Raw genomic sequence first — 15,491 nt, 5'->3', positions numbered from 1 at the left:
TTAGCCATCTAGCTAAGTCAGCAATGCATGCCTCCAGCAAAGTACACGTCTGATCTATCGACCTTGAGTCAAGTGCCCATGTGTTGGTTGGTTGGAAAAACACAGGGCACCTTGACTGTCATCCTGGGCAGAGGAAGACTCGCCCTGCTAGAGCCAACGAAGCGCAACACGAGGCATGAGGGAAGCAAGATGGCCTCTGTGTCACAAAGGAGGCCCCCCACCCCCAAACACTGCCTGATTCTACTTCCTACCAAATGAGTACTGGCTGCTTCATTCCAGAAGTAGAGATGGGATTGTCACTGTGTCCTCTGCTATGATGTGGCAGTTTTTCCCCATCCCAGAGGGGGACAAACTTTATCCCCAAAATTACACACACACACACACACACACACACACACACACACACACACACACACACACCCTTTACCTTTCCTAGTGGGTCTGAGAAGCTATGGCACAGTGTGGGCCTACCATCTGGCAATCCCTATAAGTTCTAGGTTCACGTGTGTATATGTATACACACACACACACACACACACACATACATATATGGCACAATCCCCAAAGAGTAATATATATATATATATATATGATATATATATTAATGGTATTTGGAGATGAGACCTTGGGGAAATAATTAGGATTAAATAGTCATGAGACTGAGTCTCCATGATTGCATTAGCAGCTCTGAAGAGGAGAGACCAAGCAGGTGTTACTTGTGTTGCCTTGTGACTTCCCGTGGTGCCTTGGGACTGTGTAGAAGATCCCCACCCGTGAGAAAATCCTCTTAGATGCTGAGCAGACACCAGCATCAGACCCTTGCCCTTCCCGTCCTCCATCATTATGAGTGAAGATACATTCACATTCTTTATAAATTACCCAGTCTGTGCCATTCGGTGTTAACCACGGAAAACAGATTAAGACATTATCCAGTTAGGAGGCCTATGTTACTTTCCAGGTCATCTGTGGTCAGTTGAGAGTCTTTTTTTTTTTTCCCCTCAGTCATGGGGCTTGAACTCAGGGCCTGAGCGCTGTCCCTGAACTCTTTTTGCTCAAAGCTAATGCTCTGCCACTTTGAGCTACGGCACCACTTCCCTTTTTTTTTTTCCCTGAGTAGTTAATTGGAGATAAGAATCTCATGGACTTTCCTGCCTGGGCAGTCTTGGCACAGCGATCGTCAGATCTCAGCCTCCTGAGCTAGGTTTACAAGTGTGAGTCACTAGCGTCCAGTAAGGGTCTGATCTTCAAGACCCAAAGTGTTTCCATAGCCAGAAGCCTGGAGATTCAGGAGGAATGAGACAATGTAAGATTCCAGCCTCAGGCTGACACCAGAGTCCAGGCTGCATTTAAGCTGACATTCTACATAAGAAAAACAAACAAACTCTGTGCATAGGATGTTGATTGCAGCATTAGCTACAGGGACAGAAAGTTGGAAATAAACTCATTTATTTTGTTAAGCAAATTATGGTGCAACAAATTTGAGGACAATTATGCAGCTATTAATATATCAAGCAAGCGGCAGTATTGCAAACACTTCTGCTGTTGTACAGAGCACAGAAGCAGAATACAAAGTAAATCTCTTCCTGACACTGTGTAGAATAAGCCTGCATGTGGGAGCAAGAGCTGGGCAGGAACTAGCAAAGTGAAAATAATTGGGCTTCCTTGGGAGGATTGTGGGTAAACTTTTTAGTTTCCTTATTTCTTTTGCAACTTTCAAAATATGTTCTTTCTGCAGTGATTTGAAAAAAGAAACAAAAAACAAGCACTGATCTGATGCTTCATCAAAGAACACTGAGGACCCCAATAAAAAGTCAGATTATGGCAGGGTGATTGGGGTGCTATTAGGGTGGAGTGGGTCAATGCTGGGAAAGTTACAGTTATGACTCCAAGAATCCCTTGGTAAAATTCTCCTTTACAGGCCTGTGTTCATCTATTAGACCACTCTACCAAATTTGTATTAGGTGGCTTAAAGGCCAGGTATTTGTATTTCTCAACAGTTGTAGAGTCTAGACATCCAAGGTCAAGCTACTGGCAGATTTTGGTCCCAGTGAGGGCTCTTCAATCTCCAGATTACAGGTGACTTGCCTTCTCACGTGTTGGAGAACACTTTGCCTCCCTTTCTCTTCTCCTCATCTCCCCAGTCCCATCTTGAGAGCCTCACACTCAACATCTTACTAATGGTTGCCCAGAGGCCCCATTTCTAAATACCATCACATTGGGTGTGAGGGCCATCATTCAGTCCATAACACTGAAGTTCCCTACACTGGCCACAGCTTAAGTGATTCTACCCTAGCCCTTGAAGGGTGGGGGGGAACCAACACATTCATAAATTTGGTTTGACCATTCATACCTTTGATAAAAGTATCCCACCATTTCAGCAGATAAGACATGAGTGCTAGTAATGGTCCCAGAAAAAGACCTTGTTGACTAGTCTGGTGTTTAATGTTACTGCAAAGGGCAAAATGGGGCTGGCCCATGACACCTATTGGAGTTTTGATTGGATGTCATTCCTGCCAATCATTTTTGCTTCAGGAAATATTACTTGAGTCGTAGAGCACCAGTTGTGAATAGAAAACCAAAGCAAGAGTGTAACACACTGAGTTTAAGCCCTGATACCAACACACACACCCTCACCCTCACCCTCTTTTGTAGGGAACTTCTACTGAAATTGAGAAAGAACAGCAGAGGCCATGTAACTAACTTTTTTTTTTCAGTAACAATGTCTATAAGAAAGGATTCTGACAAGCTCTGGATATGCCCAATTCCCTATGTATCCTGGAACCATCTGTTCTAGCTGCCCAGACTGAGAAAGGAACCAAAGTTCACCCTCCCAGCAGCCTGTAGAAACATAACTGAGCCCTCCCTTGTCACCTCTCAACTCCAGTCTGAAAGGCTCTTTCAGTGTGTCTTTCATCACAGTTTTCTTTTCATTTCCTAAGGTTCTTCTCATATAAGGGTGAGTTGGCCCTCAACAAATCCTAAAGGAACATTCTGTTCTCTTAGAATCTTAGAAAGTTGCAGCAAGACTTTCTGTATCATTTTCTGGATTTCATTGGTTTATCTCATGTCTTGAGTCCATCACTGAGCTAACTGCTCTGACCAAGTAGATAAAAATGCCCTGATAGGCCTCCCCTAGGCTGGCAGGCTTACTCCAAGAGACAGAAGTGGCAGGCCTGGAACACAGCCTCTTGCATGGACAAAATAGTGTGGTAGAATTTTAAAAAATAATATTTGAGGGCTGGGAATGTGGCTTAGTGGTAGAGTACTTGCTTAGCATGCATGAAGCCCTGGGTTCCATCCTCAGTACCACATACACAGAAAAAGCCAGAAGTGACTCTGTGGCTCAAGTGGTAGTGCTAGCCTTGAGCAAAAGAAGCTCAGGGACAAAGCCCAGGTCCTGAGCTCAAGCTCTTGGACTGGCAAAAAAAAATGATATTTGTTCCCAGTTTGGGCATACAACTTCTAAAACCCTGGAGTTTCTGGTAGTAGCATCATTTTACTTGAATTAGATTATAGGTAGCTGGTAGCTCCAACTAACTCTGATTTGATGAGTTAAACTTTTAGTCCTACTGCTGACCTCCACAGTGAGAGTGGAGCTGGAGACTGAGCTGTCCACCAAGAGCCAGAGACTTCTCCAGTTAAACCACCACAATAATCCTTCAAGCACAGCTTCAGAGAGTTTGCACTGGTGGCTCACATCTGTAATCCTAGCTATTTGGGAGACTATGATCTAAGGATCACAGTTTGAAGCCAACCCAAGCAGGAAAGTCTGTAAGACTCTTCTCGCCAATTAAGCACCAAAAAACAAAAACAAAAACAAAAAAAAAACAAAACAAACAACAACAACAACAAAAGACTGGAAGTAGAGCCATGACTTGAGAGCTACAGTGCCAGCCTTGAATAAAATGTTGAAGGACAGTGTCGAGGCCCCAGTACTGTCAGGTTGATGACCTTACTGGATTATACATGGGCAAGCACAGAAGGCCAGGGACACTTTACTCTCCTTCCCCCATCCTTGTCCCTACACCTCCCCTTGCATTGGTCTGTTCCTCAGTTGCAGTCACTCGTACAGGTAAAGGCTATGGTTGGACTATCCACTCTTGAGAGTGCGTTTTTAGAAAAGGTCTGTTTAGACTCCTTGCTTTCTCTTGCTCTGACCTTCTGCTCTCCCTATGTCATACCACCTGCTACATTTTGATGCAACAAGAAAGAGAGAGAACAGAAAGAATAAACACCGAGAGAAACTAGACTGCTCTTGACCCTAACCCACCGTCCCCTCCCCCAACCCCCCAAGGCTCATAGGGTAGCCTATGGTGCTATCAGGAGGTACTGAAATCTTTAAGAGGTGGGACCTAGTGAAAGTAAGTTAGGTCCTTGATGGGGGAGGGGGAAATGTGTGCCCTCCAAGTAGATCTGGGGACCCTGGTCCTTGGTCTGTCTCTTTTGCTTCCTGGCCTCCAGGAGGTGAGTAGATTCACTGCGCTGCGGCTCCATGCCATGATACACTTGTCACCACAGCAACCAGGAATGGAAACCATGAGCCCAAACCTTGCCTCCTTTTAAAATGAGTATGTCAAGGCAATTTGTCACAGCAATGGAAAGCTGACTGGAACCCTAGAGGACTGAGAAGGGATCCTACAGGATGAAAGACAGAGACAGAGACAGAAAGAGAGAGAGAGACAGAGAGAGAGAGAGACAGAGAGAGGGAGGCACCTTTAGCTCCTTTTCCTTTTCTGCTTTTCTCTTCTGACCTTGCTGAGGGCAGCCAGGACACGAAGCTATACAATTGGGTAGCAGCAGTGCTACCAAGAAACTCTCCCGAGAAAATTCACATGAAGCTAGGTGCAGTGGCTCACGCCTATCATTCTAACTACTCAGGAGGCTGAGATCTGAGGACCCTGGTTCAAAGCCAGCCCAGGCACTAAAGTCCGTGAGACTCTTATATCTCCAATTAATGGCTAGAAAACCGGAAGTGGTGCTGTGGCTCAAGGGGTAGGGTGGTAGCCTTGAGCTGAAGTGCTGAAGGTCAGTGCCCAGACCGAGAGGTCAAGCCTCACAACTGAAAAACAAAACAAAACAAAACAAAAAACCCAACTCATGTGAATCTCAGAAGACAGCTGGAAATGGAGATGGGAGGGGGTCCCTAATTCTGCAGATGAGCTGAGCCAAGCCCCAGGTCTGCCTCCCAGCTACACAGAACAGATTCAAAGCAGCACAGAAAAAGGCTTTTTTTTTTAAGCTTTATATTTTGGAATAATTATAGACTCACAGGAAGTGGCAAAAATAGTGCTGAAAATCCTATGTACCCTTCTCCCAGCTTTTCTCAGTCAGGACAACTTATGTAATTACAGGCTGTCCCTGACTTACAATGGATCCGCTTACAGTTTTTCAGCTTTGTGATGGTGTGAAAGAGATACAACATGCACAGTGGGAACTGCACTTCTATTTTATAATTTTACTATTTTTCCAAGTGGTCATATGCTGTCTTGTAATGCTGGGCAGAGACCAGGTGCCACGGCTCCTAGTCTACTCCAAGATGGTGAGAAGAAATAACCACACTTTACAGTAGGCTGGGTAGGATACTATAGGTAAGGTGGATTCAAAGCTCTTTTGAGGGGAGAAGTATTAGGGATTGAACTCAGGACTTTGGAATTGTTAGACAGCATTCTTCCACTTGAGTCTTATTCCTAAGCCTTTTCACTTTTTGCTTTTTTTTTCTTGTATTTTTCCCTGGACAGGCCTCTGACCTCAATCCTCCCCCTTCTACTTTTGAGTGACAGATGTGTGCCACCAGCACAACGCATCAATGCATTTTTGACTGATGATATTTTCAGCTTAGTGTGAGATTAACAGTACAGAGCCCTTGTAAGCTATGAGACTTTGTAGTACAAGGTCAAAAATCAGGAAATTGACATTGGTATAATATTATTAACTAGATTATATAGGTCTTACTCAATTTCCCCCAATGTTTACATGCACACGAGTGCATGCATGTGTTTGTATAGGTCTATGCAATTTTCCTATAGATTTAACTACTGCCACCATCAGGGTTCTGAATCAGAGCTGATGATATAGCTCAGTGATAGAGCACATGTTAGTATGCACAAGGTTATATATTCAATTCCTAGCGCACTGTGTGCATGCACGAAAACACAAAACTAAACGACTCCCTCACTCTCAAGGTCCTTCCAGCAACTCTTTACAATTGCATCTACTTCTATCCCCTTCCTTGGATTTTGGAAACTACTAATCTATCATTTTGTTATTTTAAGAATGTTATATAACTAGAATCACATCGTGTATTATCTTCTAAGATTGGGTTTTCTCACAAACATAATGTCTGTGAGATGAGTTCAGTTGAGTGTTCTTTTTTATTAGTGGATAAAATCCCACTGTATGCATATATCAGAGCTCGTTTAACCATTTACCTAGTGAAGGGTATTCAGGGCTTTTTTTTTAAAGGATATTACAAATCTTGGCCATTATAAACAAATAGAAATTTGCTTACATATTTTAGGGTGTTTTCTCTCAAAGGCTCAAGAGTGTCATTGCTGGGTCACATGTTGGGTGCATTCTAGATTATAAGAAACTGTGAAACTCTTGTCTCAGAGAAGCTGCACTGCTTTACCTCCCTATCAGTCAATACCATTTGAAAACAAGACAATCCTGGATCTACTTACAGTGATCTGAAAAGCTTTCGACCTGAACCTAACCAGAATTGGCCACTTGCTAAAAACACTGAAATATAGTTTCTCTCTAGAGGATTTTAGCAAGTATTCAGACCAAGATGATGACTCATGCCTGCAATTCCAACTACTTGAAAGGTAGAGGTGGAAAAAATTTCAATAAGTGGTCAGTTGGCCTCTTGCTTTGGGGCCTGGGGTGAAGTAAGAAGTCTGTGGTAGAGCAAAAGGCTGCTCACTTCATGTTGAGGAAACAAAAGAGAGAGAGGAGAAGAGACGAGGGTTGCACAGTTGCCTTCTCAGCATATCAGCAGTGACTAGAAGGCCTCCTGCCAAGGCTCCCCCACCTCTCTGAAGTAACACCCTGCGGACCAGGCCTTTAACACAGAGGCCTTTGGGGTTGGTCATTCCCCATTCAAAATACAGCAAATTTTCAATCAAAAAGGCAATCTTCAAAAGATAACTTTTACATAACTCACAAGGAAGCAGCCTTTGTAACTATATCCCAGGAAGTAAAAATAAAATGGAAATTTTTTTGGAGGGGGTGGTAAAAGATAGATGCTCTCAGCAGAGAAACAGAGCCCACAAGAAGAAATTTCAGGATTGAAAAACACCTGAAATTAAAAAAAAAAATCCTCTGAAGAGATGTATCGATTTGGAGTTGCAGGTGAGCATGTGACCACAGCCTGACCCAACAAGTCTCAGCTCTGTAAGTCACAGCCCTCAGGGCTCAATCATGTCATAGTAGGCCCTACCTCCCCACATGGTTGCACTGAGATTAAGATTCTAAGCCATGAACTCTGAGGGGACACATGGATGCCATAGTACCATTTCTACAGTGTAGAACCTGATGAGATTATTCCAACTAGCCAATCCTGAACCATTCTCCCCGCTCTACTTTTCCTTTTGTAAGGAAATGCCTATCAAGACTGCCTGCCTCTGGCCCTGGTCTTCTGCCTCCTGATCACTCTGGTGCCTTTCTTAGGTGGCCCAGTGTGGCACACTGTGTCTCCTCGCTCTAGGGCATGCCTTACCTGGGTCCTCCTGTGGCTGTGTCTACCTATCACATAAAAGATTATAAGACAGGTTTTTTTTTTTTTTTTTTTTTTTTTTAAGAGAGAAAGAGAACCGGGGACAAATTCCTGGTCTTCATGAAAGTCAGAATGCATTCTGGTATAGGAGCTGGCAAAGAGCCCAGGGTGGTCACGTGTTCCAGATGTGGAAGGGGAGTTAAGGGTTTGAAGATGAAATGTATCCCTTAGGCTTACATGGACCCAGCAGGTGGTACCATTTTGGGAGATAGTAGAAACTCTAAGAAGTAGAGCCCATTTGGAGGAAGTAGGTCATTGATTGTATTTTCTTGGAAGCCAACCTCTGTTGCCAACTCCTTTCCCTGTCTGTGTCTCTGTGTCTGTCTGTCTGTCTGTCTCCTTTTCTCATGTTCTTCACCATGAAGTTGGCCTTTTCAGTACAATGGAGCTAAGTGACTGGATTGAAATATCTGAAATAGTGAGCCACAATAAATCCTCCTTTTAAGTTGATCCTCTCAGGTATTTGTCTCAGTGACAAAAAAAGAAACACAGGTATGTTCCAAGATCCTTCCTGGAATCCCTGAAGAGAGAACCTGGCAGACTTGTGGAAGAAGCCTGTGTGAGAAGGGAACCAGGCCAAAAGTAAAGAAGGTTTCTGACAATGTCTTGGGTGCAGGTGAACCTAAGCCACCACTCAGTTGGCTTTCCAGTCTCTTGAGCCAAAGACAGAAATTTTGCTGGGAACTGTTTCCCTTAAGGTCACAGCCAAAAGTCCTGACCAATTAAGTCTATGAAGATATTAAGATATGACTTTTCTCTTCATAAAACAGACCACAAAATGGCTTGATTATTTGCAGACTGCAGGTCTGTTCAATTTTCTTATTTCTTCTTGTCAGTTTTGATAATTTTTTTCCTTTTTGTAGGAGATGGCCTCTCTCTCCCTCTCCCTTTGTCACTCTCTCCTTCCCTCTCTTCCCCCCCCCTCATCCCCCCCTGTATTTCTGGGTATGGAATCCAGGGCCTTGCAAAGATTCTTCCACTAAGGTACATCACCAGCCCAAAGTCTGGCTGGCTTTCAGACCTTGCAAACCAGAAACTTCAGTGAGTAGCACTTAATGACCCATAGAGTAATGAATTTCCTTGCGCTGTATCCACATGATAGGCAATGACATGGGATATGCTAACAAAAGGTGCTTCCAGACAGGAAATACTCACATGGCGACATCTGTGCACCACACAGATGTTCTTTAGTTCGCCATGGAGTTACAACCTTGCTTAGCGTTCTAGTCTGGATATGAAGTGTTCACTCAACACTTGCTCCCCACGAGAGCTCATGTTGAGGCTTGATCCCAATGCAATGTGCAGGGGGTAAGGCTTTGAGCAGTGAAAGGGTCATGCAGACTCTGATTTCATTAATGGACCAACACTTGGAAGGAAGGTATGGTTGGGGGACGTGAGACCATGCCTGTGAAGGATACATCTTGTTTTTGGGGGGCTTTCTGTTTTCTGCTTCCTGGCCACCATGAGGTGAGCAGTTTTCCATGTCCTTGTGCCATGATGTTCTGTCTCACCAGAGGCCCAGAAACACAGAGCCAAATGACCCTAAAAGCTCTGACACTGTGAGCCAGAATAAATCTTCCCACCTTTAAGTTGTTTTTCTTACGTATTTTGTCACAGTGAATGGGAACTTTCTCACACTTAGCAACAAAGTGCGCTGTAGAGTATCACACTGCATGGCTGTAGTTCCAACCTGGTGAAGAATCAAAATTTAGAATTACAAGTGTGGTTTCTACTGAATGCATATTACCTTTGCACCGTTATAAAGTTAAGTTCAGCCATCCTAAACTGGGAACCAAATGTGCATCCACACTGTAGATATGCACAAAGAATAGGCCCAAGATTCAGAGACCAAATCTAACCTCCCCACCAAACACTTACGCATTTTCAACTTTGGGCCTGGGTGTTGTCCCTGAGCTTTTTTATCCTCAAGGTAGGGCTCTACCACTTGAGTCACAGCTCCTCTTCCACCTTTTTGGTGTTTAATTGGGGGAGAAGAGTCTCACAGAAATTCTTGCCCAGACTGGCTTCAAACCTTGATCCTCAGCTCTCAGCCTCGTGAGTAGCTAGGATTATAGGCATGAGCCACCAGCACCTGGTTTTATACTTTTTTATAGTTTAATAGTTAACATCACATTTTGAATATCTTTCATTTTGGTGTATAGTTTCCTCCATCATCCACACAGCTGCACAGAAAACAAGCAAATCTAGAGTCTAGTTAATTTAATCAGTGTCCTCTGGGTGAGTACTTGGACTGTCTGTCGCTTATCTTTTTCTACTGGAAACGATGATGTACTGAGTAAATCCGTAAGTTGTGAAAATGGAAAATGTGGAATTTTGTCTGTGTGCTGCTGTGATTTTCTTCCCCCCACTCCCCGCAGGGCTACTGTAACCGATACCACTGACTAGATGACTTGAATTTCTTTGCTCACAATTCTGGGAGCTTGAATTTCAAGAGCAAGGTGTCACCGCCAGCTCTCATTCCAAAGCAGTTCTCTTTGGCTTGCTCATGGCTGCCTTTACAAATTGGTCTTCCCTTTGTGTGTGTCTGGGTCCCAATTTCCTCTTTTTAGAACAACCATCCACACTGAATTAGAGCCCACTCTATTACCCTCATTTGACCTTACGCATTTCATGATCTTATCTCTAAACATAGGCACATTCTACGATTCTGGGGATACACTGGTGAGAATTCCAACCTGAATCTTAAGGGGACACATTTTAGCCTATCATGTTGGTATATATTATTGATAGGATACATTTTTATCTGTACAATCCTACTATGGAGAGAATGCTGATTTCCAGTCGAGATGTTGGAGTCCTAGCCCCCAGTGTGATGGTACTAGAGACGAGGCCGTTAGGAGTTGATACCAGGGTCGGATGAGTAAGGCCCTTGTCTGATAGGGTTAGTGCCCTAGTACGTAAAGATACCAAGAATGTACAGAGGCCATGTGATATAATGACATGGCCGTCATCTGAAAGCCAAGAAGAGAGCACTTACCACAATCAGAGTTCACTTGACCTTGAATTTTCCAGTCTGAGAACTTTGAGGGAAAAAAAAATTGTTGTTTGAACCATCCAGTTGTGGTATATTGTTATGGTAATCTGAGCTGACAGATACTAATAAGTTCCCTACAAACTTGAAAACAGAGTAAGATGCCTGATGAAAAGTATCCTTGGAGACAGGTGCTGGTAGCTCACACCTGTAATCCTAGGAGGCGGAGATCTAAGGACTGATGTTCAAAGCCAGCCTGAGCAGGAAAGTCTATGAGACTTTTATCTCCAACTAACTACCAGCAAACCTGAAGGGTCATTGTGGCTCAAAGTGGGAGAGTGCTAGCCTTGAGTTAGAAAGCTCAGAGACAGTGTCCAGTCCTGAGTTAATAAAGCTCCATAGCATGCAAGTGCATGCACACACACAGACACAAATAACAAACAGAGGGAGGCGGGATGCTAAGGAAGGGAGAGAGTCCAGGGTATCTTGTGGGAGACATGGACACAGGTTGTTGGTGACTAACTGATGGGTGGAAGAAACACTTGCTGTGGCAGTGTTAGGGTCAGGAGTGCATTCAAGAACCAAGAGGAAGCCGGGTGCAGTGGCTCATGCCTGTAATCCTAGCTATTCAGGAGGCTGAGATCTGAGGATCAGGGTTCAAAGCCAGCTCAGGCACTAAAGTCGGTGAGACTCATCTCCAATTAACCACTAGAAATCCAGAAGTGGAGCTGTGGCTCCAGGGGTAGGGCCGTAGCCTTGAGCTGAAGAGCTCAGGGATAGCGCCCAGGCCTAGAGTTCAAGCCCCATGACCCACAAAAACAAACAAACAAACAAAAACAAAAAACAAGAGGAGGAGAGACTCCACAAGGGGCCTAAGAGCCTGAATCCATCCCACCCCAGGTAGGTGCCTGGACTGAGAAGGGTTTGATGGAGGGTGGGCGCCCCCTGGTGGTACTGTGCAGTCCCTTTGGCCTCTGAGTAAAACCACAGAGTGGTTACTAACCAGGATTGTTACATACACATACAACAATAACACTGTGTATGTATGTATATGCACATATTCCTATGCAGATATGTGTGTAGATGTGTATTATATCTTTGCAGCGCCGTGGATAAAACTGGCATGGCCCTTTCAGGCAAGTGTTGGACTTGGCCTTTGCTTATTTATTTATTTATTTATTTTGCCAGTCCTGGGGCTTGAACTCAGGGCCTGAGCACTGTCCTTTCTCAAGGCTAGAATTCTGACACTTGAACCACAGTACCACTTCCAGCCTTTTCTATGCATATGGCACCAAGGAATCAAACCCAGGTCTTCATGCACGCTACCTCTAGGCCTAACTCCCGGCCTCTGCTTATTTTTCTTGTTCATTGATAGTGTTCTGTCACTTGGGCCATGCCTCCCTTCTTGTATTTTGCAGGTTAACTAGTGATAGAATCTTTCAGACTTGCCTATCCTGGCTGGCTTTGAATCTTAATCCTCCAGGTCTCAGCCTCTGGAGTAGCTAGGATTATAGGTCTTGAGTGCTTGGGTTTTCCTTCCTCTTTTTTTCTTCTCCCTGCTGCTGCATTGTCCTTGCCATGTCCCCAAGACTTCTGTCATTTTCCCTCCTCATCGCCTTTCTTGATTCATTTTCCTTTTCTTGGTGGTGCTGCAAGAACAAGATTGTGCTACTAAGCGATGGGAAGGATTGGTAGGGGAGGGGTGGCTCTTGATTGTGCTGGTAGGGCCCAGACTCGTGTGTTGTCATGGACTCACAGGTGCCTGTTCCAGTGGGTGTCACAATGACAGCTGCTCAGGTAGGGCTGTGTGGCCACTCATTGGCTTAAGCTGCTATTTATGGACACTTGGGATGTTTCCAGTCAATTTCTATCAGTGCCGCAACGCATAGCCTCATGCAGACATCACGTGAAGACGGTGAGATAAATTGTTAGGGGTCAAATAGCCACACCACAGCAATCACATATGGACAGTTTTAATGGAAGCACCCTGCTACGGTTTGGCTGTTGTGTGTCCATGGCTGCCCCCACCCCAATAACCCACAGATTCCCATGTTGGGAGCCTGGTGGTTGTACTGGGAGCTCTGTGGAGCCCTTCACAGGTGAGACCTAGTGGGATTGTGAATACACGCTGTGGACTCTCCAGCTGGTCCTGAGGACTTGCGGCATGGCTGGGTCCCGATACCAGCAGGACCCAGAAAGTGAGGGAGATCGGGGCTGCAGAAACGAGCCCACCGGGGAAGGCCAGGGTCAGCGTCCGTCAGCAGGACCACAGGAGCCTGGGCGGGCTCTGAGCTGGCACAGACACGTCTTACGTCATGTGATGTGGCGATGCCAGCTGCAGTGGACAAGCTCCCCAGGCCACCTGGTGACAGACCGTGGTGTTGGCCTCCATGGCACCCAGCAAGAGCGTCAGATTGCAACTGTCTGACCCTCTGGGGGTTAGTGCCGTGTCATTGTCCAGGACAGACAGACAGACCAGCAACCTGACTCCCATGGTCCTGAAGGCACAGTGTCCCCAAAGCAGGTGCCAGCCACACATCTGGAGTCTCTGTCGGCTCTGAGGGCCCACAAACAGTTTCCTGTGTCATGTGGCCATCGTGGCAGGTGCCAAGCCACCTGGGGGTCTAGGTTTGCAAAGTAGGGAGGCCGCTGCCTCTGCCTCCACCCCTCTGGGCCACCCAAGGCAGGGCTGTAGCGGGGGGCTCTGCTTTCTCCAACTCTCCCTCCTCCTTTAGTCCAGGGCTTCTCAGGTCTTTCCCAGAATAGAAGACCTGCAGGTTGAAACATGAGAGTGGTGAGAGCGCCTGCCTGCCCTGCAGTTAGGCCACTCCTGGTCTTGGCCACTTCTCGGCATGAGGTGAAGAGGTGACCATAGGGCTGTCAGGCAGAGTCTTTGGGCTTAGATCTCAGCCCACTGCTTCAGCTCACTGCCAGCCTCCATTCAACAGTGTGAACATGCCAGGCAAAGACAAGATGGCATGTGTGCTGTTTTCTGCCACAGGTGTTTGGGCTAGAGCTCCTAGCCCTAGGACCATCCACAGGAGGCAGCCACCAGTCAAGAGGAGTGGCAGATCAGCCTCTCCTCCCTATCCCTTTCCCCTCAGTTCTGTCTTGCCCCACCCATGGGGCTGTGCCCCCAGGAAGCAGCTGGAACCCTCTCAGCTCTGTCCCTGTGCCCACCGTTCTGATCCTCCCCCCTCTGCCCACCCCATTTTCCATGCCCCATCCTGGAAATGTAACCTCACCTTAGAGATTTCCACCTCTCTTTTTCTGTTTGGTTTTCTGGGCTCTCACTTTCATAGGAAGCCAAATAAAGACCTAGACAGGAAAAGAAGCGACATGATGCACACACGGCTGGCAATGACATCCTGTCCGACACAGAGAACCTGAGCCGCATGTTGATTCTGAATCACATGCTCTGTTTGGAGATGTTTCGTGGAAAGCTGAAAGAAGAACATGCAGAGAGCCTGGAAACCTTCTTCCTCAGTTTCCCTGAGTGGTAGTCAATTGTGAAACCTTAGAACAAGCCTTCTCTAAGCCTCACTTGAGTGCACCTGTAAAGTGGGGGTAGTGAGAGAACTCCCCCCCTTTCCCAGGGCCACACTGTGAATTACTCAAGTCAGCATAAGTTGGGCCCACAGGGATGGTCTACACTCAGCCAGCAGTACTGTATAGTCACACTTATTTAAGCGACCCTTCCTGACAGGCACTGATGGCGCATACTGGCAATTCTAGCTACTCAGGCGGCTGGGATGGCAGGATCCAGATGGAAAGCCAATGGGGGCAGAGAAATCTAAGGCTCGTATCGCCAGTTAACCAGCAAAAAAGCCAGAAGTGGAGTTATGGCTCAAGTGGTGCTTCACCAGCCTTGAGTAAAAAAAGCCAAGAGAGAGCAAGAGGCCTTGAGTTCAAGCCCTAGTACTGAGATATGTGTACACACACACACACACACACACACACCTAGTTTTCTTGGCGAGTGGGGTAGTAAACGTTCCCCAAGCGTAGCCGTAGGTCCTTTTGCAACACCCTTGCTGTGTGATGTGGCCAGGTGCCCTGTTGGCTGAGCAGGGACCTTCAAGGAAAGAGCAGCTACCATGAGGCCACACTGCCCCATAAGGTGGATCCTGGGGTCTGTTCTCCTAGCAAATTCTCAAGCAAGTTCGTGTCTGATGAGCAATCAGAGAGGGATGCTTGTTTACTGTAGGGCAGACAATAAGAGCACTGCGGAGGAGAGGCTCACATCATGGCAGTATATCACACATACACACAAACACACTCAAGTCCCCCCAAGTGCACAGGTGCCATGGAGGAACCAACAGTTGTCAGCCCAGTGCTTGTCATCTCTGTCCTCACCCCTGCTTTATTAATGATGCAAGTGGGGTAGGAATACTGGACAGTTCTGACTTCCAATGCACGAAGTCCAAAATGTGTCTGGGAGGACGTCTGGCTCTGGCGTCTTTGAGGTCCCTGTCCCCCTGTGCTCTTGAGCTGGTGGCTGGCAAGCCAGGGGACCATCGCCTTCTCTCCTCAGAGCAGAAGCCCACAAACAGTAACTTAAGAGGCACCCAGCCATCCCCAGAGTACCAGCAGGGTCACCTTACCGTCCTCACTGAAGATGGGGGCAGTGTACAGGTAGTGGGTGATGCTGGGGTCTTTCTCAAAAGGACATTCCACTTGTTTCCACGTGATGAACTCTCCAACTTGTTTGGCCAGTTCCAGAAATTT

General features: G+C 46.1%; 1 protein-coding gene across 2 annotated transcripts in view; it reads right to left on the bottom strand.

Moving 5' to 3' along the window:
- Positions 1 to 12,195: 12,195 nt before the first annotated feature.
- Positions 12,196 to 15,491, bottom strand: part of Rasgef1c (RasGEF domain family member 1C) — a 36,186-nt gene continuing 32,890 nt past the window's right edge. For both annotated transcript variants that reach the window (XM_090321058.1, XM_090321057.1), the window contains exons 12-14: positions 15,368 to 15,491; positions 14,012 to 14,084; positions 12,196 to 13,537 (exon numbers count right to left, since the gene is read on the bottom strand). In XM_090321058.1, coding sequence (XP_090177184.1) covers positions 13,513 to 13,537; positions 14,012 to 14,084; positions 15,368 to 15,491 — 222 coding nt within the window. In that variant the 3' untranslated portion in view covers positions 12,196 to 13,512. The remainder of the gene's footprint in view (positions 13,538 to 14,011; positions 14,085 to 15,367) is intronic.

The sequence above is a fragment of the Megascapheus bottae genome, chromosome 29 (genome assembly GCF_031878675.1).
Source record: "Megascapheus bottae isolate mThoBot1 chromosome 29, mThoBot2.hap1, whole genome shotgun sequence".
Classification (NCBI taxonomy): Eukaryota; Metazoa; Chordata; class Mammalia; order Rodentia; family Geomyidae; genus Megascapheus; species Megascapheus bottae.
The sequence above is the reverse complement of the archived record's forward strand: the minus strand, read 5'-3'. Positions and strand labels throughout refer to the sequence as shown.